This window comes from Macaca thibetana, chromosome 11, assembly GCF_024542745.1.
Source record: "Macaca thibetana thibetana isolate TM-01 chromosome 11, ASM2454274v1, whole genome shotgun sequence".
Classification (NCBI taxonomy): domain Eukaryota; kingdom Metazoa; phylum Chordata; class Mammalia; order Primates; family Cercopithecidae; genus Macaca; species Macaca thibetana.
In genome coordinates, this window is record NC_065588.1 from 77887777 (window position 1) to 77915035 (window position 27259).

At 34.8% G+C, this 27259-nt stretch overlaps 1 protein-coding gene across 14 annotated transcripts in view; it reads right to left on the bottom strand.

The window, feature by feature from the left end:
* The window catches only part of PPFIA2 (PTPRF interacting protein alpha 2), a 504804-nt gene that overhangs the window by 475084 nt on the left and 2461 nt on the right, over positions 1-27259 (bottom strand). For all 14 annotated transcript variants that reach the window (XM_050749219.1, XM_050749217.1, XM_050749222.1 and 11 more), the window contains one exon: positions 24143-24393. In XM_050749219.1, coding sequence (XP_050605176.1) covers positions 24143-24391 — 249 coding nt within the window. In that variant the 5' untranslated portion in view covers positions 24392-24393. The remainder of the gene's footprint in view (positions 1-24142; positions 24394-27259) is intronic.

The window sequence follows — 27259 nt, forward strand, 5'->3', positions numbered from 1 at the left end:
TCTAAAATCTTAAATGCTTTAAGGAATATTGCATTTTAAAAGTGCAATGGATATAAATTTTCAGTTTTGCAGTATGAATAAGTTCAAGAGATCTGCTGTACACCATTGTGCCTATACTTATTACTGTATTGTGCACTTAAAATTTAGTTAAGAGGGTAGATCTCATGTTAAGTGTTCTTACCACAATAAAAAATAATAAAATAAAGTGAGGGAATCTTAAATTTAAATCTTGCCTCTGACACTTACCAGTAATGTGAGAATAGGAAACATACTTTTCTGAGATTTTATCTATATATAAAATGGAATTAAAGAGATTGCTTTTACAACTTTTATGAAGATAAAATAAAATATTTAAAGATGGCAATGAATATATTGATCAACAGATGCTTCTACTACACTGAGTTCTTTGCTCTTATTCATTTTCTGTCATACTTCTATCATTGTCATATTTCTATCACATAGGAGTGTAAATATTGGTTTAATCATCTGTCTCCTCAAATAAGCTAAGCATTCCTGAAAGAGAGAAGCATTTTTCATCTGTTTTTTTTTTGTTTCTATAAGCCATCAGGATAAGCTACATTTTATCCAGTAACCTACATGTTACATTGCCACCAGGATAACCTACATGTCTATCTTTTGTATTCTAATAAACTAGATAATGTGCCTGCTACATACATATTTTATTTAAAACTTCTGATTTGAGGGCTGTGTCTTCTGAAAATGTGTAAGAGCAATGAGCAGAGGAATGCATAAAATAATCAGCACCTGTCCCAGATAATCATGGTCTCATGTTACCACTGTTTCCTATTTCAGGGTGCATACTGTGCCCAAATCTGAGAATGCTGCGGTGAAAGTGATAGGTGCTGTGGAGTTCACAGTTGGAGTTTGTCTCTAACCTCGGGTGAACCTCTTCAAACACCTAACAATTGTTAAGTCTAGATAAAGGCTCACACAACACCGTATTAGTAGTTTGGGAAGATATGCACATATAAGGAAACATCTCTTTGCTCTGAGAGATTACATTGCATCTGGAGAACAAAAATGCATATAATGACACTAAGCAAGCCATCATTAATAACCAGTTTAGACTTGTATTTTAAGTTATGAGACAGAATAGAAGAATATAAACGGGGAGAGAGGCAGATTAGAGGTCAGGCTTGAAGACATAGTAAGAAGCTTAATCATTTATGTTCCAGATTAGCATTTTACAAAAGTAATTCTATGAATTATCTAAGGTGATTGTTAAAAGTATGAAATCAAAATTTCCAGAGAAGATGTCATCGTCAACAAGCACTGTGAGTAATTCTCATTTTCAGTCAAGCTTGGGAAAACTTCTCTAGGTGACTGGGAGCCATGGAAAGTTATTTTTTAACAGCTTAATTGAAAAATAATTTACATATCACAAAATTGCTTTGTGTTTAGTGTAGAATGCTATTATTTTAATAAATGTATAGAGGTATGTATTCATCACTACAATCCACTTTTAAGACATCACTATCTCCCCAAAAAAGATTCCTACCCATTTGCTGTCCCTTCCTATGCCCACCTCCAGCCTCTGGCAAACTTTAATCTCCTTTCCATCTTATAGCTCTGACTTTTCTGGATATTTCATGAATAAGGAATCATATAATATATAATCTTTTATGACAGGCTTCCTTCACTTAGCAAGATGATTTTTAAAGTTTCATTCCTATTGTAGTGCTGATAGTTTGTTACTTATTGCTGAATAGCATTTCATTGCATGAATACACAATATTTTCTTTACCACCTGAGGATATTTGTTATTATGAATAATGCTGCTATGAACATTTGTGAACAGGATATACGTGAACATATGTTTTCATTTCCTTTGGTTAGATTTCTAGGAGTAAATTTTTTTAAAATTAAATAAATGACTAGATTATTTTTATGGTAGTTGTACCTTATTACATGCCAATTAGCAATGTATGAAAGTTATTGATTCACCATAATGTCACTAATCTGGGTATTATCTTTTGATTATAAAAATTCTAGATGGTGTGAAATGTGGTTTTAATTTGAAATTCCTAATGACTACAGAGATTGAGCATATGTTCATCTGCTTATTGACATCTATTTACCATCACTGGTGAAATGTCTATGCAAATTGTTTACCCATTGTTTAATTGGGTTTTCCTCTTCTTATTGACTTGTGAGAGTTCTTTATAAATTCAAAATATAAGACCTTTATCAGTGATAAGCTTTGAAAATATTTTCTCCTAGTTATCCTAGTATTTTTATTTTCTTACTAATGTATTTTGAAGTAGAAGTTTTTTTTATTGTGATGAAGTTCAATTTATTATTCTTTTGTGGATTGTACTTTTAGTGCCATGTTTAAGAAATCTTTGCCTAATCCAAAGTTTCAGCAATGTTTTCCTATTATTTTCTTCTGAAGAGTGTATCATTTTGCTCTTACATATTGGTCTACGGGCCACTTTGAGTCAATTTTTGTGTATGATATTTGGTAAGATTCTAAATTAGTCTTTGTGCATTTGAATAGCCAATCATCCTTGCCTAATTTGTTGAAAAGACTATCTTCTCCACATTGAATTGGTGTATTTGTTGAAAATCAATTGACCATAAATCTAAGGGGTTATTCTTGTACTCTCTCTCATTTTACATTGCTCTATATGTCTATCCTTAAACTAGCCTGATTACTGTCCTTTTAGAGTAAGTTTTGAAATCAGTAAATGTTAAATTATCCAATTTTGTTAATGTTTTTCAAGATTGTTTTAATTATCCTTGGTCCTTTGCCTTTCTATATAAATATTAAAATCACCTTATCCTCTCCTGTATAAAAGCCTGCTGACATTTTAATAGAACTGTGTTGAATTTATAGACAAATTTGGTCATATGTGACATCTTAATAACACTGAATCTTTTAAAACAAGAATGGCTCTCCATTTGTTTAGATATTTTTACATTTCTCTTAATAGTGTTTCATAGTCTTCACTATACAACTCTTGCATGCATTTTGTTTAATTTACTCTTAAGTATTTAATTACTTTTGATGCTCTTAAAGATGGAGTTGTTTTAACTTCATTTTTGATCATTCTTTGATACTGTACCAAAGTACAATTTATTTTTGAATGTTTATCTTTTATCCTGTGACTTTGCTGAATTTGGTTTATTCATTCTGTTGGGGTTTCTTAGTGGACATAGAAGTATTTTAATAAAGGCAGTAGCACAGTCAGATTTGTATTTTAAACAGATAACTCTCCAGCTGTGAAGGGGATGCATTTGAAGGAGGAAATGCCAGAGGAAGGAAGACTTTTTTTTTTTTTCTTTTTTTTTTTTTTTTAGGTTCAATTGGATGTATTTTTTTTTTTCACAAAATGGCAATTACTAGCATATTAAGTGCCTTCAATATTGGACTTTTTTTTTTTTTATACTTTAAGTTCTAGGGTACATGTGCATAACGTGCAGGTTTGTTACATATGTACACTTGTGCCATGTTGGTGTGCTGCACCCATCAACTCATCAGCACCCATCAACTCATCATTTACATCAGGTATAACTCTCAATGCAATCCCTCCCTCCTCCCCCCTCCCCGTGATAGGCCCCAGTGTGTGATGTTCCCCTTCCCGAGTCCAAGTGATCTCATTGTTCAGTTCCCACCTATGAGTGAGAACACGCAGTGTTTGGTTTTCTGTTCTTGTGATAGTTTGCTGAGAATGATGGTTTCCAGCTGCATCCATGTCCCTACAAAGGACACAAACTCATCCTTTTTTATGGCTGCATAGTATTCCATGGTGTATATGTGCCACATTTTCTTAATCCAGTCTGTCACTGGTGGACATTTGGATTGATTCCAAGTCTTTGCTATTGTGAATAGTGCTGCAATAAATATACGTGTGCATGTGTCTTTATAGCAGCACGATTTATAATCCTTTGGGTATATACCCAGTAATGGGATGGCTGGGTCATATGGTAATTCTAGTTCTAGATCCTTGAGGAATCGCCATACTGTTTTCCATAATGGTTGAACTAGTTTACAATCCCACCAACAGTGTAAAAGTGTTCTTATTTTTCCACATCCTCTACAGCACCTGTTGTTTCCTGACTTTTGAATGATTGTCATTCTAACTGGTGTGAGATGGTATCTCATTGTGGTTTTGATTTGCATTTCTCTGATGGCCAGTGATGACGAGCATTTTTTCATGTGTCTGTTGGCTGTATGAATGTCCTCTTTTGAGAAATGTCTATTCATATCCTTTGCCCACTTTTTGAAGAAATGGATAATTTCCTGGACACTTACACTCTCCCAAGACTAAACCAGGAAGAAGCTGAATCCCTGAATAGACCAATAGCAGGCTCTGAAATTGAGGCAATAATTAATAGTCTACCAACCAAAAAAAGTCCAGGACCAGATGGATTCACAGCTGAATTCTACCAGAGGTATAAGGAGGAGCTGGTACCATTCCTTCTGAAACTATTCCAATCAATAAAAAAGAGGGAATCCTCCCTAACTCATTTTATGAGGCCAACATCATCCTGATACCAAAGCCTGGCAGAGACACAACAAAAAAAGAGAATTTTAGACCAATATTCCTGATGAACATCGATGCAAAAATCCTCAATAAAATACTGGCAATTCGGATTCAGCAGCACATCAAAAAGCTTATCCACCATGATCAAGTGGGCTTCATCCCTGGGATGCAAGGCTGGTTCAACATACACAAATCAATAAACGTAATCCAGCATATAAACAGAACCAAAGACAAAAACCACATGATTATCTCAATAGATACAGAAAAGGTCGTTGATAAAATTCAACAGCCCGTCATGCTAAAAACTCTGAATAAATTCGGTATTGATGGAATGTATCTCAAAATAATAAGAGCTATTTATGACAAACTCACAGCCAATATCATACTGAATGGGCAAAAACTGGAAGCATTCCCTTTGAAAACTGGCACAAGACAGGGATGCCCTCTCTCACCACTCCTATTCAACATAGTGTTGGAAGTTCTGGCTAGGCCAATTAGGCAAGAGAAAGAAATCAAGGGTATTCAGTTAGGAAAAGAAGAAGTCAAACTGTCCCTGTTTGCAGATGACATGATTGTTTATTTAGAAAACCCCATTGTCTCAGCCCAAAATCTCCTTAAGCTGATAAGCAACTTCAGCAAAGTCTCAGGATACAAAATTAATGTGCAAAAATCACAAGCATTCTTATACACCAGTAACAGACAAACAGAGAGCCAAATCAGGAATGAACTTCCATTCACAATTGCTTCAAAGAGAATAAAATACCTAGGAATCCAACTTACAAGGGATGTAAAGGACCTCTTCAAGGAGAACTACAAACCACTGCTCAGTGAAATCAAAGAGGACACAAACAAATGGAAGAACATACCATGCTCATGGATAGGAAGAATCAATATCGTGAAAATGGCCATACTGCCCAAGGTTATTTATAGATTCAATGCCATCCCCATCAAGCTACCAATGACTTTCTTCACAGAATTGGAAAAAACTGCTTTAAAGTTCATATGGAATCAAAAAAGAGCCCACATCTCCAAGACAATCCTAAGTCAAAAGAACAAACTGGAGGCATCACACTACCTGACTTCAAACTATACTACAAGGCTACAGTAACCAAAACAGCATGGTACTGGTACCAAAACAGAGATATAGACCAATGGAACAGAACAGAGTCCTCAGAAATCATACCACACATCTACAGCCATCTGATCTTTGATAAACCTGAGAAAAACAAGAAATGGGGTAAGGATCCCCTATTTAATAAATAGTGCTGGGAAAATTGGCTAGCCATAAGTAGAAAGCTGAAACTGGATCCTTTCCTTACTCCTTATACAAAAATTAATTCAAGATGGATTAGAGACTTAAATGTTAGACCTAATACCATAAAAACCCTAGAAGAAAACCTAGGTAATACCATTCAGGACATAGGCATGGGCAAGGACTTCATGTCTAAAACACCAAACGCAACAGCAACAAAAGCCAAAATTGACAAATGGGATCTAATTAAACTAAAGAGCTTCTGCACAGCAAAAGAAACTACCATCAGAGTGAACAGGCAACCTACAGAATGGGAGAAAATTTTTGCAATCTACTCATCTGACAAAGGGCTAATATCCAGAACCTACAAAGAACTGAAACAAATTTACAAGGAAGACTTTTTCAACACTGTTGGAACAATTGCTGACATCTAGGATACTCACAGGAATATATAGCAAGACTAGTAGTACACCAGAAGAAAAAAACTTGAGAATTGCTTATTTTGTCATAGAAATGGACATTTTTAAGAAGATCATTTTAAGCTATCTTTTCTTTGTCCTTTAGACAAAGTCTTGTTCTGTCACCCAGGTTGGAGTGCAGTGGTGGGATCAATTCACTGTAACCTCAAACTCCTGGACTCAAGGTCTTGTCTTGCCTCTGCCTCCCCAGCAGCTGGGACTACAGACAGGTACCACCACACTTGGCTCCTTTAAAAAACAATTTTGTAGAGAAGGGTGCCTTACTTTGTTACCCATGCTGGTATCAGGCTACTATATTTATTGTGCTTATTAAAGTTGCGGCCTTCTTCCAGTAATGGCAGACTGTGTAATTAGGACCAGTTCTATTGATAAGAACGACTAAAAAAATTGGATAATTTTTAAAACAAATTTTAATTCACTTTTGAACTAAGACAACAAAAAAGACAGTGAAGATTTTAGAGTTTGGAATCTAAGGAAAACTAAGCCCTTAGGCATTTGGACCTGCTTTTTCCCTAGTTGTGGCAAAAGAAGAGGCTGGCTCACCACATTTGGCAACTTCATAAGGCTGAAGAGATGGGAATTGAGATCAAGTCCTTTCAAGATGCAGTGGCCTTGGTGAATCTTCCTCACTTGGAGGTGAGATTCCTAAGAACTGCACCATAGAAGAAATAATCTCTGGATGATAGATCTTCCCAGGGATTACCTAGATTAAGGTAATTAAGATCGCTATTTTCCAGATATCTGGCCAAAACAAATAAATATTCCCTCTAGATGAAGATAATATTCTCCTAGAACTAAATTGACTTCCACTGATGATTTTACAAATAAGATGACTGTCACACAGTCAAAAATAACAATGTACACGAGATAACCAGACAATCAAAATGAACAATAATTCACCAAAAGACAAATGAAACAGATAAAAGGAACTCCTTATATTCAAGTTATCAGAAAGACTTAAAATGACCATGTTTAAAATGTTAAATAAAATTTATAACAAAACAAATGAAAAAGAATTTTAAAAGATAGTAATCACAACAAAGGATTAAATATATAGATTCAACAGCGAATTAGAAACAGCAGAGAAAATTAGTGAACTAAAATGTTAGTACAAAAATAAAATTCCAAATGAATCACAGAGCAATAAGGGGATGGAAAATATAGAAGAAAGAGTAAGAGGAATAGAAAATAAAGTGAGAACTAGCATATAGGAAGTGGCATTCCAAAATTAGGGGGGAAACAGAACGTGATGAGGCAGTATTTAATGAAGCAAAGTAAATATTTTTCCAAACCAATAAATGACAGTAAGTCACAATGTTAATAATCTCTGTGAACACTAAGAAGGAAAAAATGGAAAATAAAAAGAAATACATTTTAAGTACATTACAGTAAAACTTCTTCTTAAAAAAACTCTCTAAAGCAGCCAAAATGATAAACAAAAAAAGTACAGTTTACTCTCAAAGAGGCAACAATTAAATTGACAACTACCTTCTCAACAGCAACAATGAAAGTCAGAATAAAATAATATGCCTTAGTGCCAAGTGAAAATAACTACTAACATAAAATTCTATCTCCGGTAGAAATATCCTTCAGAAATAAAGGTGAAGTAAAGATTTTTTTCTGCAAAACTTAAACCAGGAAAGTTATTCATCTGCAGACGTACACTAAAAGAAATATTCAAGTTTGTTTTTCAAGTAGAAGAAAAATGATCCCAGATGAAAAACCAGAAAGAATGAGATCCGGAAAGAATAATTGGTAACATAAATGGTATACGTGTGAATAAATCTAAAGGTATATTGCCTGATAAAAATCTAATCATACACATGGAAGTATAAGGCAGGAAAAGTATACATTAACATTATACTTTGCTGAGGATGCACATTGCAATTTGTAGGTTAACAAAAGAACAGCAAGCGTGTAAAACTTCTAGAGTAACAGAGAAATAAACGCAATTCAAATGGTGGCATGAAAGGTTGATTAAAAAAAAAAAAAGAGAATAGATAGGAAAAATAGAAATCCCTTAGTAAAATAGTAGACTAAATACAAATATACAAGTATTTACAGTAATTATAAAGATACCAAAAAATTTAAAGAGAAAGATTATCAGTCTGCATACAAATAAAATTCAGAAACTGTTCATTATTTGTGGGAAACATATATAAGAACACAGACACATTGAAAGTAGAAATATAGAAATGGCACATAATGCAAACATTAACAGAAAAGAAATCTGCTATAATATTATTACTACTAGTAATAAAATCAGATTAAATAGAATTCAAGGGAAAACAGCAGTCCAGAAATAAATGGGTCACTTCATGATGATAAAAGGCTCAACTGGCCATGAAGTTATAAATATGATATAGTCAAATAAAACTAATAGCAGCCTCAAAATATATGCTAAAAATAAAAGAATCGCAAGAGGTAGAAACTCTATAATTATTGTGAGAGACAATAAAACGTGTTGTTATTCTAACACAGAACTTAAGATGCGGAAATACAAAATGAAGTTACTTTTTTTTTTTTTTTTTTTTTTGAGGCAGAGTCTCACTCTGTCGCCCAGGCTGGAGTGCAGTAGCGCAATCTCGGCTCGCTGCAAAACTCTGCATCCTGGGTTCATGCTATTCTCCTGCCTCAGCCTCCCGAGTAGCTGGGACTACAGGCGCCCGCCACCACGCCAGGCTAATTTTTTGTATTTTTAGTAGAGACGGGGTTTCACAGTGTTAGCCAGGATGGTCTCCATCTCCTGACCTCGTGATCCGCCCGGCTCAACCTCCCAAAGTGCTGGGATTACAGGCGTGAGCCACCGCGCCCGGCAGCATTTTAAAATAAACTTTTCTATATACAAAATTAACAAAGATAATATAATTTTTATATTATTTAGAACTGATTTTATCTCCTTTATCTTAGAAATAGATCATGAAGGCCGGGCGCGGTGGCTCAAGCCTGTAATCCCAGCACTTTGGGAGGCCGAGACGGGCGGATCACAAGGTCAGGAGATGGAGACCATCCTGCTAACACGGTGAAACCCCGTCTCTACTAAAAAATACAAAAAATTAGCCGGGCGAGGTGGCGGGTGCCTGTAGTCCCAGCTACTCGGGAGGCTGAGGCAGGAGAATGGCGCAAACCCGGGAGGCGGAGCTTGCAGTGAGCCGAGATCCGGCCACTGCACTCCAGCCTGGACGACTGAGCGAGACTCCGTCTCAAAAAAAAAAAAAAAGAAGAAGTAGATCATGATCATGAAGTAATATTCTTATCATGGAAAACTTTCAAATTAATTACCCATTTTTAAAAAAAACTTGTTCAATAAATCTATTATCGATCAGCAACATATCAATGCATCTTATAAACTCTCACAAGAATTAATAAAAAATTTCAAACTATAATATCACATATCTTAATTGAAGCAGATTACACTAAAAGTGGACATAAAAAGAGAAAATCATAGGTAAGAATAATCCATGAAAATTAATTTACTGTAGAACAATGTAGTGTCAAATTCTAATCACATCAGTTCCTAAGCAATTTTTTCTACTTAACATCAAGATCAACATGGGCTTATAGATTTAAAAAAAGAAAGAAAAAAAACGAAAGAAAAACAAAACAAACAAACAGACAAAAACCTCTTCAAAACAGAAACTTTCTTCTGGCAAATATTTTAGGAATAACTGTTAGTCTTTATACTCGCTTGGAAGACAACCTGAAGCCTCTTGATCTAGGAGGGAAAGCAGAGCTGGGAGCCAAGAGCAATGAGATTTCATTTTCTTGCTGTAGTACCTATTCCAAGTTCCAGGGCCAACAATCTCACTTTTTGAAAAGCAAAATGATTAAAAATATTCATTTTGGGGGAAATTTGTCCTAATTCAAGGCCCAAGGAAGAAATTGCCAGTTATTCAGAATCTTACTCAATAAATTCAATCATATTTGAGAGAAATTAGTAGAGCCTTATTATTAGTATTTTTTAAAATTATTGGTGTCACAAATAAAACTCTGGTTGCAGTACAAATTGTAACTTAAAATTCAAACCCTATGTACCTTTGGCCTATGAATCTTCTCTTAAATAACTTAATTTTTATGACTCTTAAGTAAACAAACAACAAGTATTAAGGGTTTACTAAGGGCCAGGCAGCCTTAGCTAATTCAGAGATATTATTTTGTAAACTAATTTAATTGCAGAGGTCAATGCAAAGGTGTGTGATCTACTTAGAGTGTGATAGTCATGTTTTAAAAGAAGATGTCCACAATCATACTTCTAAACTCTTTTTCACAAACTGAGGAATCGTGATGGTGGCTGCTACCTTACCCTCGAGCTGTAAAGCTCTGAAGTGAACTATACAGGAATAGTAAATAGTGTGAATTTCAATGTTTCTGTTACTGCATATAGAATTTCTCATCAAAGATTCGTAAAAATAAATGAATCATAAACGTGCTAATATTAAGTACAACAAATTATACATTTTAGGGAAAAATCTCAGGTTAAATAGAAATGCATCTTGATAATACTAATGACTATTTTTCTGTTGGTATCATTCCCTCTGATAGAATAACAGTAAGAGCAGGCCAAAAAAAAGAGAGAATAATTTAAATATAAACTATTCCAAAGCAAAAAACTAATCAAAATATTCTACTGTTAGTTTTGTCCTTCCACAAACTGAAAGTCAGATATAGATAATAAAGAGTGGTAGTAGTATTGTAATGTCATATAACTATTAATACACTTTTTTTGTGTGTGAAAAGTGGCTTAGTTTAATAAATTCCTTAGTGAAGAAAAACATGAAGAATGTGAAAAAATGGAATTTGAAATGTACAGAAATTGTGTCAGTATCTTAAAAATTCCTTCAAAGCAAATCATATACATTCTGACCTCAGTGCTATGAATGTAACATATTCAAAATGTCACCACCACTTCTTGATATAAAATCCACTTCATTCTAGAAGGGGATTTGAGGTGCAGCATTAATGCTGGTCTCACACATAATGACACTCGTGTTGTAGACACTTTAGCCATAAGGCTCCACGAATTGTATTTGTTTTCTTGTGTTCATTAAGATTTTTAATGTATGATAGTGATTTTTTATGATTGCATGATTTGCTAAATAAGCATAGAATAGATACGGAGAATGTATACAACAAGAAAAAGAATAATCTTTATTTTCATTTATTTAGTATTTTTTTAAACTCCAACTAAATGCTAGATATTACAGGCAGAAAATACAGCTGTGAACCAAATATAAAAGAATCCTCTGACTCAAGCTTGTCCAACCTGGGGCCCACAGGCCACACGTGGCTCAGGATGGCTTTGAATGAGGCCCAACATAAATTCGTAAACTTTCTTAAAACATTATGAGATTTTTTGGTGATTTTTTTTTTTTTTTACCTCATCAGCTATCATTAGTGTTTTTGCATTTTATGTGTGGCCCAACACAATTCATCCTTCCAATGTGGCCCAGGGAAGCCAAAAGGTTGGACACCCCTGCCTGACCTCAGAGAGCATAGAGCCCAATGGAGGAAAAAAGAAATAAGTAAGATAAAGAAATAAAATATACACTATACTAGGTGGTTATAAATGCTTTGGAGGAAAAGTAGAGAAGAGGGGTTGGGTGTATTAGGAAGAGGGATGTAATAATTTCATAAATTTAAGCAGGGTGATCAGGCATGGCCTTACTAAGTAAATATTTGAATAAAGACCTGGAAAGGTGAAGAAAGCAAGCTATATGGTTATTTAGCGGACAACTTTTCCAAGCCTACAGAGCAGCCACTGCAGTCCCTAAGGCAGTTAAATCTCTGACACGTCGGACAGCAAGAACACCAGGATGGTGGGATAGAATGAGTGAGCTGGAAAACAGTAAGATACGTTATCAGATAGGTATAGGGGAATTGCAAATGTTAACACTATAGGACTGGTTAAAGACCTAGGCTTCTCCACTAAGATGGGAAGTTATTTCAGAGATTTGAGCAGATATGAAACAAACTGACTTACTTTTTATCCAAATCAGAATCTTTTTTATTGCTCTGAATTATATCGATGAGCTACAAGGACACAAGCAAGGAAAACGGTTAGGAAATTTTCATCTAATTTGGGTAAGAGATAGTGACTCTGACTAGGATGGAGTTGCAGAGGTGCTTATAGTGGTTCAATTCTGCATATACTTTGAAGGAAACACTGAGAGACTGCTGATAGATTGCACAGAGAATGTGGAAGAAATAAAACACTGAAGTTTTGGGCCTAAGCCAATGGAAGATTGATGTTGCTATTAATTGAGATGTCAAAGACTAAGTGAAGATCATGAACTCAGTTTTGTACACGTTAAGTTTCAACATTAGACAATAAGTGTCTGAAAGTCGAAGGAATGTCTGGAGAAGAGGTGAAAATTCTGGAGTCATCAACGTTTAGATGATATTTAAAGGGAGCAAATGGATGACATTATCAATAGTGTCAATAGAGATGGAAAAAGACAAGGTTAGGATCTGGGCCCTGGAGTAATCAAGCATTAAGATGCCAGGAAGATGACAAGTGAATGATAATAACGACTGAAAAGTGGCCAAAAACAAAAGAGGAAAACCAGGCAAGTGGGCTATCCTAATGCCAAATGAGGTAAGTGTCTCAAGAAAGAAGGGGAGATCCACTGTGTCTAAAGATGCTGATAAAGTAAGCATGAATAAAGACTAAGAAATGACCACTGCATTTAGCAATATGGGGGATATTGCTAATCTTCACAGAGCAGTTTAGATGAAGTTGATCTAAATTCATGTTTTCTTAAATCCACTCCACTCAGGGTGAATTCAAGCTGAATGCCTAAATCCAGGAGTAGATTAAAGAGAAAATTTGGGGAGAGAAATAAGAACAGATATAGGCAATTAAAAGAAACAAACAAGGCTGGGCACGGTGGCTCACGTCTATAATCCCAGAGCTTTGGGAGGCCAAGGCGGGTGGATCATGAGGTCAGGAGATGGAGATCATCCTGGCTAACACAGTGAAACCCCGTCTCTACTAAAAATACAAAAATTAGCTGGGCACGGTGGCACATGCCTGATGCTCCAGCTACTGGGGAGGCCGAGGCAGAAGAAACATTTGAATCTGGGAGGCAGAGGTTGCAGTGAGCCGAGATTGCACCACTGCACTCCGACCCAAGTGACAGAGTGAGACTCCGTCTCAAAAAACAAAAAAAGCAAAAAAACTTTTGCTGTAAAGGGAAAGATAAATGGTGGGGTGGTATCTTGGTAGAATGGTGGGGCGGGGGGGGGGAGTGTTAATAGCTTTAAAAAAATTAAGAGAAATGTAAGAACATATTTTAATATTTCAGTTATAATTATTAGAGATGGACCGATTCATAATGTAGGAAAAAGAATGCAAAAGTTTTGTGCAGGAATAGTAAGGGGGGATGAGATCTAGAACAAAAGGGAAAAAGTTGACCTTTTCTAGGAACATGTACAGTTCATCACAGTAGAGGATAAAAGGCAATAAGATCACTAAAAATAACAGCCAGTTTCACTGAATTTACAAATACATGTGACAGTCAGCAGAATTTAGGCAATGCCTTCTTATTTGCCATTAAATATTCCTAGAAACCATAATTGACCAAAGATAAGATAAAATAAAATATAGATAGCAACACTATGCCATAAGCATAGAAGTTTACACAGAATAGGCCCTAAAGTATTTGTTGAATAAATAGTAATTATTCATGAAATAGTTACGATTAAACTAATACAGCTAAAATGTTTGCCCTTTATAACGATTAGCAAAATAATATGACAGATTAGAGAGACTATAATTCTTTTGTATTTAAGACAATAGAAAATAGTAAATTCTTTTGTATGTAAGTAAATAGAAACCTCAGAAGTTCACTGGTTTTCCAATGTCACACGGTTTAGCAAAAGTTGAAACTGAAATCCAAGTGTTCCACTTTCTAGTTAAATATCTTTTCATGTAACCTATACTTTCTGGCTGATAAAAAGGATCTTATAAAGTATGCTCAATGCATAAAAAGGTAAATTTATAGTATTATAAATATCAGACTGGGGATCCTTGAGTAATTAAATTCAGTATAATTATATGAATTCTTATAATAATTTCAAATTTCATTAATAATAATTTGTTTGCCTTAGAAGTAGTTATGATAAATGCTTCCTTTTTTTTTTTTTTTTTTTTTAGACAGAGTTTCACTCTTGTCACCCAGGCTGAAGTGCAATGGCATGATCTCAGCTCACTGCAACCTCCGACTCCTGGGTTCAAGCAATTCTGCTTCAGCCTCCCAAGCAGCTGGGATTACAGGTGCCTGCTGCTATGCCCAACTAATTTTTTTTTGTATTTTTATTAGGGATGGGGTTTCACCGTGTTGGCCAGGCTGGTCTCAAACTCCCAACCTCAGGTGATCTACCCACCTTGGCCTCCCAAAGCGCTGGGATGACAAGCATGAGCCACTGCACCTGGCCACAAGAAATGCTTTCTATTGTCCATGTCTCTTAAACAGGGTTTCCAGAGGACTTTAATACTTCTTTTAATCTAGATGAACATAACAAGATGAAGAAGAGGGCTCAGGGTAAAAACAAAAGTATGTCATTAATGGGATCCTGGTGAATACCACTTACAAATTGTGTGGTGCTGAAGAAGTTACCTAATCTCTCTGTGCCTTGGTTTCATTATCTGTAAAATGGGAATAGTAATAATAATGGCGTCATTGGAATGTTTAGAATCTTAATTGAGATGATTCCTCTACCCAGTTTAATGAATAAGCTGAATTTAGTAGCCATTTTATCTCCTCTAATTCCCTCAGGTTAAGAAATTAATATGAAACAAAATTTCAGACAGCCATCCTAGCTTCTCTGGTATGATTAGACAATAAATTATTATCTTTTCTTTTATAATGAAAAAGTCTAGTCTAGACTAATGATTTTATAGTTTTGGTTCGATATAGGATTATAAAATAGACACAGCCCTAAGGTCCCATCTAACCTAAAGTTTCTCCCCTCACACTTGGTTCAGGCTTACTTCAAGCCCTGAAGTCTGCATTGGAGGGTAGGTGTCTGGTGGTCTCTCACATCACCCACTCACAGCAACTGTTTCCGACCACTTCAGACTCAGGGCCTGTGAAAAAAACTTGGAGGGGAAAGACCACAGTTACATGTGGCTGACCCTTGTGTCACCACTGTCTGGGATTTCTGGAATGGCAAATGTGGAAGCAATGACCTCTTCTTCTTTCTTCTTTCTTCTTTCTTCTTTCTTCTTTTTCTTTCTTTCTTCTTTCTTCTTCTTCTTCTTCTTCTTCTTCTTCTTCTTCTTCTTCTTCTTCTTCTTCTTCTTCTTCTTCTTCTTCTCCTCCTCCTCCTCCTCCTCCTCCTCCTCCTCCTTCTCCTTCTCCTTCTCCTTCTTCTTCTTCTTCTTCTTCTTCTTCTTCTTCTGCAGTGCATCTGTGGCATTCTCAAAGAACCCCTCTGTCAGTTCTCCTCTCTTGGAATCAATCCTCCAAATTTGTTGCTCATAATTCACCACATTGGAACCTTGGAACCTGGGCTTCTGTGAGTCTACTCGCCTATGGGCTTAAGATAACCCTAAGCAAGCTCCCCTTGTGAGATCACAGTTGCTTTTCAAACATTGCCAACCTTCTTGACCATGGAGAACCAAGAGGACTTGCCTGCCTTGCAAGTCCTTCATCTGCTACATGGCTGCTTTTAGATTTCAGACTCTATATCCTTTACTCTCTAGAGGAAACCTGTTAAGCTCTCTGAATGTTTTTCCTGAAGCTCATCTCACTTGGCTAAGGTGAGCAGGAATTGCTCTCATTTCTCATACATGGAGTGGTAGATTATGTACAACAAACCAACAGCTCTCCAAAACAATTGTACTTCTCTTCTAGCTTTTCCAACTCAATCTTTGTAGAGTTCCAATGTGGAGTTTGAGTTAAGACTAAACTTAACGGGTTGGACTATATCTTAGCATCTCCTGCAAATAAAGTCTTCTGCCTCACTTAATTAGCTTTATCTCCAACAGAGAGAGAGGGAAGCACTCCCATTTGAATATCTAGGTGCTTAAATAAAACACTGAATGGCATAGTGGGAGTGTTCAGAAATGTTAGCTGTTATAATTAATTTTATCTTTGTTATTGAACATTTAAGAAGTAACTACATAAAGAATTGTCCACAAGAAAAAAAATTGAGAGGAATAAAACAAAATATTTAAGAACTAAGACAGTATGGCATCATGAAAGTTAAAGGGATAAGATTAATTTATCTGGGTTTTGGAGAAGGGTGGTGTCAAATAAAACAAACCTACTACAATTATTAATTGGTTATTGGTGACAGCGAACATTCTGAACAGGAAGTTAGAGTAAAAATCAGACTGCAGTATAGAAGTTGAAAAAATTGAGACAGTGAGAGCAAGTCTGGAGAATAAATGTGGAGAATAAGTTTACAGAAGAAGAAAAAAATAAGTTGAAAACTAAGGGGAAACAGAGTCAAGGGACTTTTTTGTTGTTAATTGTACTTGTCATCATTTTAAGAAATCTATTTGAATATCTTGCAAAATAGCCAGCTTAGAGGAAAAGTAATTGAAGATACTAGAGACAGAGGGAAAAAACAATCAAGAGAGGAGGTAAAAAGGAATGTTGTCAAGGATTTAGAGATAAATATTCATATACTAGAAGGGCAAGGCTTTAGATTGGAGAATGTAAGTAAATGAAGACAAGTATGGGTGTAGATAAGTGTGTGGGAGGAAAATAAGGAGCACTGAAGGACAACATATCTACTAGCCTAGAAAGGGAATGTTATGGAGAATTAAGAGCATGGGAATTTCAACATGAAATAATTAATAGCATTGCTTAACAAAAAGAATTCAAGGGACATGGAGAATATGAAAGCATCACTAGATTTGCAAAATATTGGTGGCATATACACATGTACTTTATTTTAGGAAAACAATGATGATAGAAGCCTGATTGTAAGCATTAAAAAAGAAAAAGAAGCAATGAGCAATATAGACCGCAAGTGGATATCATTTTATTTGGCCAGAAGAAAAAATAACTAAAAGAGAAAAATACACATTAAGAAAATAGTATGGCTATAACAGGAGGTAAAAGATGGAACATCTTTCTCTCTGACAGGTAAGGGATAATGCAATGTGCTGGTATTAGGTTTCACAGAACACAAAGGAGCTCAATTCAGTTATAATCTCAGCACAATAGGAAGGGATGTTGTTTGATGTAATCAAGGGACATAGGTGACTGGCCATGGTGGAAGTGGAAAATTTAGGAAAATGCAGTTAAGAACTTTTTAAAAAGATAAATCAAAAGACCTTTAAAATTTGATAAAGATGGAAGAGAGTAAGGATTTTTAGTGCTCTCAGTTTGTGCTACTGTTCATTATTACCCAGTAAAATTGTGCAGTTAAGGTTGGCTAAAGATAATGATGATAATATCTACAATGATAATATCAGCAACAATAGCTACATTTAACATTTATTGAGCATGTACTACCTGTGAGGCATTGAATTGATCATTTGACATGTTCCAACTCATTTGTTTCTCATAACGATCTTATGAGACAGTTTTTATCATTATTTGAAGTAAGCACTTTGACCAAGGTTATTGAGCTAGTAAGTAGCAAGTCCAATTCTACCTAGGTAGTATTCATTCAGAATAAAAGTGCCGTCAGGGCAGAAGCTGTTGCTCTCTATAAGATTTACTCAAATAGTTTGAATGTTAGAATGTCAAAAGATATATATGTCCTCCATAAGTAGCCTCTTTTAATTTCTTGTCAAGATGTACACCAGCACATCCCAAATTATACATATAAAAACCTGGTATTTTAAAATGCTCAGGGTTTCTGAAGCACATACTCATACCTCTTTTCAATCACTCCTAAGGGTAGATGCCATTTACTCTTTTCAATTAAGGAAACAGAGTTTGAGACAAATCAAGTGACTTTCCAATGGTCCTCCAGCTAACAAAGGAAGGAGCCCCAATTTAAATTCAGATCTTCTGACTCAAGTCCAAAGCCTTAGCCATTCAGGACATTACCCATCTCTGACCATTCTTTCTCTTCAATAGTCTTTACATTTCAATTATCTTTTCTAGTTTTCTGGTCACATTTCTATTTCAAATCTCCATACTTCACCAGAAGGTTATCACAATAAGCTTTCTCTAACATGAAAATGACCCAAATCAAAATCACTCTTTTAGTGACATTTGTGGTAGGTCAGTTGCACTAATAGTCCCAGTGTTTCACTTATCCTGTAGCCATACCCTTTGTCATGTAATTCTGTTCTGCTTTCCACTCTCTCTGGGTTTGGCCAAGTGACATTGCCAAAAATGACTTATGCAGAAGTTTAATAAGCATCTGCTTATATCCATTTGGCTCTTACTCCTCTTCCATGATCATGAGAACCTGCCAGGGCTAGCCCATTGCAGGATTAGACACATGGCATAGAGGTAAATGGCCCCAGTTGACTCAGCCAAGGCCATCCTGGATCAGAATCAGACAACAGCCAACTAACATAAAGCTGACACAGCCAACCTTCAGCTAGCCAGTGACATAAAGTTAGTCCAGCCAAGATCAGCCAATTCAAGATCAGCTGAATTCCACAAACCCATATTTTTGTATGTTATTGAGGTTTTTGTGTTGTTATATAGCATTATTTAAGCAATAGATAACTGATAAATATCATGTAATCCATCCAAAATCAAGATTGTAGAATAATTTTTATTCATGATCTGATCATCAGTTCACCCAAAATTCTACAGATTATTCTACAGGGAAATTCCTGTCTTTATTTTGCACCACACATAATAACAGTCTACACTCCACAGCCACTATATAGAACTTTACTTTCATCCCATAACATTTCATCAAACAAATCTTTTTTCATTATTGATTGCCACTTAATTTTTTAAAACAAAACAAACAAGAATCCCCAAAGAGTCTTATTTGTGCAAAGTAGGGACTCTAAGCCTAGCCTGAGAAGCAGAGCATATGCTGAATTTTGGTTTCCCATATGTCCTTCAGCAAAGTTCTATCTGCACAACTTTACTACCCCACATGGAATATCTCAGAATCTTTACCAACCTTTTCTCAAAAATACCTCTTTAATATCACTTTCCACATGAAACTTGTTGTAGTGAATCACATATCAACTTCATAATTCAAATACTTTCAGTACTTCTATAATCTTCCAGTACTATATTTGGGCCCATTTATGTATTTTTTCCAAGCAACTCTATTCCCTAAACTGTCGAAGAGCCAAACTGTTTTCCCCTATCCGCTTTACAAACATATGTAACTATTTAATAATGCACAGTGGACCCTCAATATATGCTAAAAAAGGTGATGAAAACAAATTTTAAACTTTTACATATGACATTCTGCAATAGGAAGCACATTCCCTTTACCTCTCCTCTAAACATTCTTAACAAATATATGAATAATTGACAATTATTCCCCTTGTTCTCAAAAATGTGTAGGATTTTGTCAATATTCCTAGTAAATTATTCTAATTATCCTAATGATTATTCACATACATGGAAATAATCATCTTTTGGCATTCTGGATAAAAGAAATGAAAGCAATTCTATATTTAATGCCTTATACATTAATTAGTTTTTATGTGTCTCATTTTCTTCAATCATCACAAGTTACCCTATAAGCTGTTAGTATTAAACACTTTCTGTAGCATGGAAATCTGAAGTTCTGTCTCAAACTGGTGATGTGTAGTTGGGTCACAGTACAAACCTGATCTTCCTATTTCAAGTTTATTGTTCTTTCTACATCAAAATGCACATATATTTAGTTCTGCATTTACTTTAAAAGCCTTTTTTATGAGCCTGGTACTTTGGCAGTTCAGGGGGTTTTGCACTATTGAGATCTGCTCGTTTTCTCAAGGAGCTTATAGTTTAGGTTGGGGAACAGGCACATAAACAGATAATTTAATTACAATATGATAAACGATAAGAGTAAAGCACACAGAACAGATGTACTTAGGGTTCAGAAAAGAGTTCCTGAAAGAGATAAACTTTTGGCTAGGATGGGAAATTAACCAGACAAAGACAATGAGGAAGAACATTATAGGTAGAGAGATGAACATGCATGAAGGAAAAAGAATGGAGTTTGCTGGGACACATCAAACAGTGTCATACTAAACAAGCATATAATGTGACATATTTACAACACTAGAAATGTTAGGAGATGTAGCAAAGAATTTCAGGGTCAGGTGTCAAGAAAAACAGAAGAGTAGAGAGATTTGAGAATTATTTAAGAGGTACAAAAAGTATGGCCCACTGAAGACTGAATTTAGAGGAGGAAGAAGGCACCAACTATAAGAACTCTTAAGGTGTCTAGGTAAGGAGTTGGAGCACACTTAGGTTGTGAGTTGGAGGTAGATGATGACTGGGTTTGCAGCATGTTGAATCTGAGGTTCTGTGGAACATTAAAATGGATCTGTGCATTAATAAGTTAGATCGTTGAGGGAATAGCTTAGAAACGTCAGGCCTGGAGGTGTGGAATGATGTGAAATTATCAGCACTCTTTAAACAGATATACCCAAAGACACAATGAAAAACTAAACAACATGGCTATAAAATAATTTACATGGCTAAAATTGTTAAAAATTATTGTTGCCTTCTTTTATAAAGAAAAAATGGGAGAGAAAGTGACTAAAGTAAAGCTCCAATCACCAAGACCTAATAGCACTGAATAGGCAATTTAAGACATCTATGTCATAAAGTTTATCTCTGCTTTCAATTCTACCCTGTGTTTGCTGAAATAATTTTCATTTTTCTGTTACTCTAGTGGTTTTCAATTTTACATGCCTTATTTCTGCCTCAAAACTCACATTTATGGTAGTCATTTTCAACTTCCATCTAAATATCAAATGCAGTGCCACCACACAATGGCACATTATTTACAAAATATTCATAAACTTTCAACGATAGCAATTAATGAAGAATATTCCTCCATTAGTTATAGAAAATTTACAGCCCTAAAGATACAGATTAGGTTATTAAACACTTTCTTTTAAAAAAAATAAGAGGATTATCGCTGTCTGAGGACCTGTGGATTTCTAGGGGTACTCAGATATTTATAATAGCAACATACAAATTGACATTGAAAAAGATATCCTTAAAGTATTTTTAATTTAGAATGGAACTATAGCCATCTAAATGTATAGGCTCATAATCCCTAATCTATAATTCTAAAATCCATATACTCTGAAATTGACATTTTATTTGTAAATATGTAATGAATTTGATGGGTGGGAAAATCAGACCTATACTTATCATGAGACTATTTACAGTCTTTATCTTTTCCATGCAGTAGGGATACTCATAGAATTCTCTTCAGAAAAATTTCAGAAATATTCAGAAATACGGGTGCTGCCCATAGTCCTTCAGGAATAGTGTTCTATAATATGCTACACACACACAGAAAGAGAGAGAGAGAGAATGAGAGAAGAAACTGAGAACAAGAGACGAAGAGAGAGAGAGAGAGAGAATCAGAAAACCTGTGAGCTCCAAAACACAACTGGCCCCAAGGGAGTTAGATAAAAGGCTGGGCAGTATATTTAAAAATTAAAACTTAACATTTTAAAGGCAATCATAATTTAGATACTCAATACAACTGAAGAGCTAGAAATAAAACATTTTTTTCTTATACCTTTACAAAGAGATTTACCTCCACAATCAATTATACAAAGAGATTCACCTCCACAATCAGTTATGTATAAAAATATTTTTTAATTTTCTCCTTTTTTTCCTAAAGTATCTTGTTCTAGTGCTTTATTTTCACAACATTTTTAAGTAAAATAGTCACCTTTTTTTTACAGAAGGGGGAAATTTAAAAATCCAAATTACTTTTAGATACATTTTGATAAGATTAGGATTTAAACTGAAAACTTCAAGCTTGAATAAAATATAGAAAGACAAATGTAAGCGGGATACATGCAGAGTCTTACATGTAGGATCAGAATCAACTTCCAAGAAGAGTGGAGGGGAAATGGGAACACACTGCAGCATCTACGCAAGTCAATTAGAAACTTCAGTTGACTGCTGTCCCAGTACACATTGAAGGTATGTTGAACTTGTCTCCAAATATCATAAAATCCTAGTGTAAGCTAATGAAACACTGTATCCAGAAGGAGAAATGATTGCCCCATTTTCCACTTGTCACAGTAGATGAGGAAGAGTGTGACTGGTTCTTGGACCACTTTAACAAGAGAATTAACCAACTCAAATAATCCTCCAAGAGAGTAAGTATGATGGTGACAGTTCTAGAAATCACCTTATGAAGAGCAATTGCAAAGACTAAAATATCTTCCTTAAAAATATATAATATTTGGTGTAGCTATCATAGCTGCCTTTTGAAATGAGTCAAAACATTTTGTGTGATGACACAAACCATGGTACCAAGAAGTGAGAGTTATAAAAACATTATTTCATCTCAGCACAAGATAAACTGACTGAAAATGAAAAGGACTGGAATAGCAGTTATTCACATAGGGCTATGGGATTACCTAATCAGGATGCAACAGGGGATTCTTAGCGATCCTTTCCATTTTGAGAGTCGTAAATATGTCTATGAGTTAACAGTACAGATAGCTTTAGAATTTTATCAATTTTGAATATATAGTTTTCAATATTTATAAAGATATCTTTGTTACAAGCCATAACTCTGTGAAGAGAATTCAACTCTTTAACATTTAGTGTACTGTTTTTTAAGGAAAGGGCCAATCAACCTTGTATTTAAAAGAAAGTTTTAGTTTAATGGGGGTGACTGTCAAAAATCCCATTCATTTTTATGTTTCTTCTCATACCTAAAAGAGGCATAATTATATTATTATTATTATTATTATTATTATTATTATTTTTGGAGATGGAGTCTTGTTCTGTCCCATGCTGGAGTGCAGCGGCGTGATCTTGGCTCACTGTAACCTCTGCCTCCCCAGGTTCAAGCAATTCTCCTGTCTCAGCCTCCCGAGTAACTGGGACTACAGGCACACGCCACCATGCCTACCTAATTTTTTGTATTTTACTAGAGATGGGGTTTCACCATGTTGCTCAGGCTGGTCTTGAACTCCTGAGCTCAGGCAATCCACCCACCTCGGCCTCTCAAAGTGCTAGGAGTACAGGCCTGAGTCACTGCGCCCAGCCTATGCGTTTCTAAAACAAGTAAATTGACTTTAATCATTAACTTTGTATATAAATAGGCTGGCAGTTCTTAAAATATCTTAGGATTTTTTTTTCTGTAAAATACAAAGATTGACAGAAATGTATTTAAACATAGCTAATCTAACAATGTTAAGTTAGTGAGGCTTGACTTTTTCCCTTTCACCAATCTTCAAAATGTTTTAAAAATAAAAAGAAACCAGTTAAAGTGTTTTTTTTTTTTTTTTTCCCCAAGGGAGAGGATAATATATTAGTAATTCCAAGAATTTTAAAGCAGATATTAGGCATTAAAAAAAAAAAAAAAGACGAAACAATAGTTGGACACGAGGCTTCCAAAGTACGGTCAAAGGCAGACCATACAACTGAAAATGAAAAACACTTATTTCCAAATGTCAACATTGTGTTTAAAAGGTAAGAAAGATAAAACTATCTCCACATTCTGGTCATTAAAAGCTGATCAACAAGTGGTTTTCTACCCTACTAAGACACACAAATACAACTTTTAAGAAAGACCAGGTAAGAACTCTTGCTTCTCACATAAACCCCCAACCACCATTAACAGTCCATGACTTTGTTTGAGGCAAGGTTTCAAGTGAACTAATCATCTATTCCTAAGTTGTTCTTAACAAAATGTGCATATCACATATGTTAAGTGGAAAAATAACATTAAGAATGGGAGTAAAGTGAATTTTATTTAAATCTTTCCGAATTTTCAATTACAATAGCAGAAACAAAGGCTACCAGGAAGCATACCTGTGGCAGGGCTGAATTGAGCTGTCTCTGGAGTGAGTCTCGGTCATAGATGACATCCTGAAGTCTCTGCTGGGCAAGTGAGAGGCTTTCCTGGGTCTCCCGAAGGGTGTCTAGAAGACGATCCCTTTCATCTAGCATATTCACCATCAGCTGCTCAAAATGGGAGTCTGAGTCCGAGCCACTGCTTTGGGACCCCCTTTGGCTCATTGGGGTGTCCTCATTAATCGTGGGCATCACTTCACACATCATTGCTTAAAGAAAGTAAGTGGGAAGGAGTCTTAGTAAACAAATGATTTCCAAAAATGTCATTTGGACATCAATTCACTAAATATTTTTCAGCTTATTAGCCTATTTGTCTCTATTTCCCCTACCTGTTGCCCCAAATCCAACCAAGCAAAATGTTTTGACCTCAATGAAATATGATTCATTTACTTCCTTCAGCCCTAAGTGCTTTCTCTTTCCATGACATCACATTTGTCCTACCTCCCATATGCAACTTTGTTTCACTTGTTTCTCAAAGTTCATGTTCATGATTTATCCCACCTAATTCAATTTAAATAAACATGTTATTTCCATTATTATTTCATCACCTTTCTTATCTGCAAGTTTACAAATCTCTTAGAGTGAATACTTTTTATGTTACCCTTATTTGTTATTACTGTATATTGTTCATGGCAAGCACAGTGTCTGGCACTTAACCGGTAGGAAGTAAATGACTTTTGAATGACTTACGTAATTCAACGAATTAATGTTTACTCTTTCTTGTAGAAAATCTACAAATCATTATTTATTTTATATGATAATCAGCTTTTACTTTTTTAGTCAACAGATTTTTTTTTCAAATTGACTAGTTTTAAGCTTTTTGACATTACATTTTCCATTTTATTACTTTTGTATGCTCTTTCCCTGAATTCCTATGTGGTCTACCCAGAGCAGATAAGTGATGCTGACTGAATTAGACAAAAACGTTATGAAATAAACTGAGGTATATAAATTTGTTTAGAGTATTATACTCATCATTACACTTAATATTCCTTTTTTCCTGTTAACTACATAGTCTGGTTTTCATCCAAACAATACAAACTAACACTCTTTCAAATATTCTGCAAAACAGATGTCATAAATTATATTAGCTAATGTAGTAACTTCACATCTCAGCTGCCAATCACAAATTCTCAGTCATGAAATAAATGAACTGCTTTCAGAATATTTTTAAATTTGATTTAAAATAGACAAAACACACTTAGGTGCATGGTTGAACAATTACGTGGCATCTTAAAAGTCAGAAATTATCTCATTTTCTCTTTCATCCTCTAGCTAATGTTTCAAAGAAAAGTCAAACTCATCTCAGTTTTGGTTGTTGTACTATGGCCAGCAGCTATTAATTAGACGGCTTGGTTTTGCAAAAGGCTAATGTGAAGAAAGGCAGGTTTGGTTGTTGATCCTGAAGCATTTTTTGGTTTTATAATGCAAGGTCAATTAATTTTTCTGCCTACACATTCCTGTCCTTAGGGAAAATATTTCTGGTGATATTTTCAAATAGAATGTCAAGATTTAACAGCTCAATATTTAATTACTTTTTATGTGAGTCTTCATATAAATTGGGTTATTGAGGAGCAAAATTCAATTATCTGTGAATGATCTGGTCAGGGACTCCTGAAAACTAAGAGAAACTTTTAAAAAGTATGTAAGTAATAAAGTATTTTGTGAATGATAACCTATATTAAAAAACTAAAGGGGTCAGTGAATATTAGGAAAATTTTAAATGTTTTGAAGTTTTGCTCATTGCTCATAACATTGAGCTACCTGAAGGCAGGAATTTAATTTGTTCAATTTTGTATGCACACTAAAATATGTAACAGAGTACACACATAAAATGAATATAAGCACACACACCCCGATACCCACACTTGATACTACTGTTACACACTTAATAGATAAAACTGTTTCTTGCATTTGTCTCAATTTGATTTTCATTCAAAGACTATCACAAAGATGGAAAATGCAAACTCTTTTTAACTGCTTCAAACTTTCTTTATATTAATTGAAAAGGAATTAGAAAACAACAGTGTTCCAACACATTTGATTATTTAAAACAATTAGTTAGCAGGTCATGCATGAAATCTACACACTGAGCAGCTATGTCATTCTGAGAAATAATCACCAGGAGCCAATGTGTTTACTTTTGACACTTAAGGTTAAAACAAAGTACTGGGAGAGCAAATCATAGCAGTGGGACAATTTGTGCCCAAATACTCACAAGGTTTAAATTTTAGGGTTAACGAAACCCTAAAAGGTTTAAATTTTAGGGTTACCTGTAGATTTAAATTCTTAAAACTATATTTTAAATTCTTAAATCTATACTTTAAACTATGTCGTTCTTGAATGAAAGTTATTAATTCCTTTCCACCCTGAATCACTTAGAACAACTTTAAATTCCAAGGCAAAGCATAACAGCAGTGAATACCCCAGTATAATTTTCACCTGAATATAATATCCTAACAATCCCTCGTTGTTACCATGAGATACTAAACATTCACAAACTTTAGGGTCTTAAATCAACATTAAAGGTAGTCTTAGATTTAGTCAAAAGATGCTATGATTAAAAGTGGCTTAGGGACTTAGAAAGTCTATTAAATCTACACTCAAAAGAACTTGATTTGATTCCACTCCTAAGGCACGTGAACCAGGACAAGTTACTTTACATGTTAAAACTTTAGTTATCTCTTTCATGAAAGAGGGCCAATAAGCTATGCTTAGGAAAAAAAAAAGAAAAGATCTAATAGGTAATCTGACTGAGAACACACAGCAAAACATATAAAGGGCAATTACAAATGTAAGTATTTATTTCTATTATAAAGTGATAAGCATTTATCTTTGTAGAAACAATATTTTACCTTTATGACTCATTCTGCTGCTCTGCTAAAGGTTTAATTCTAGTAGATACTTTTGAACTCTTCATATCCAATTTATAAAAATCAAATTATGCAAAATTTACTTAGGAAATAAGATGAATATATGTTGCTTATACCTTACAGTCAACCCAAAGGAGTATATCCAAAGTCTTCTTATCAAATTTAGAAAAAAAAATAGTCTACAAAAAAATAAGGCCACTTT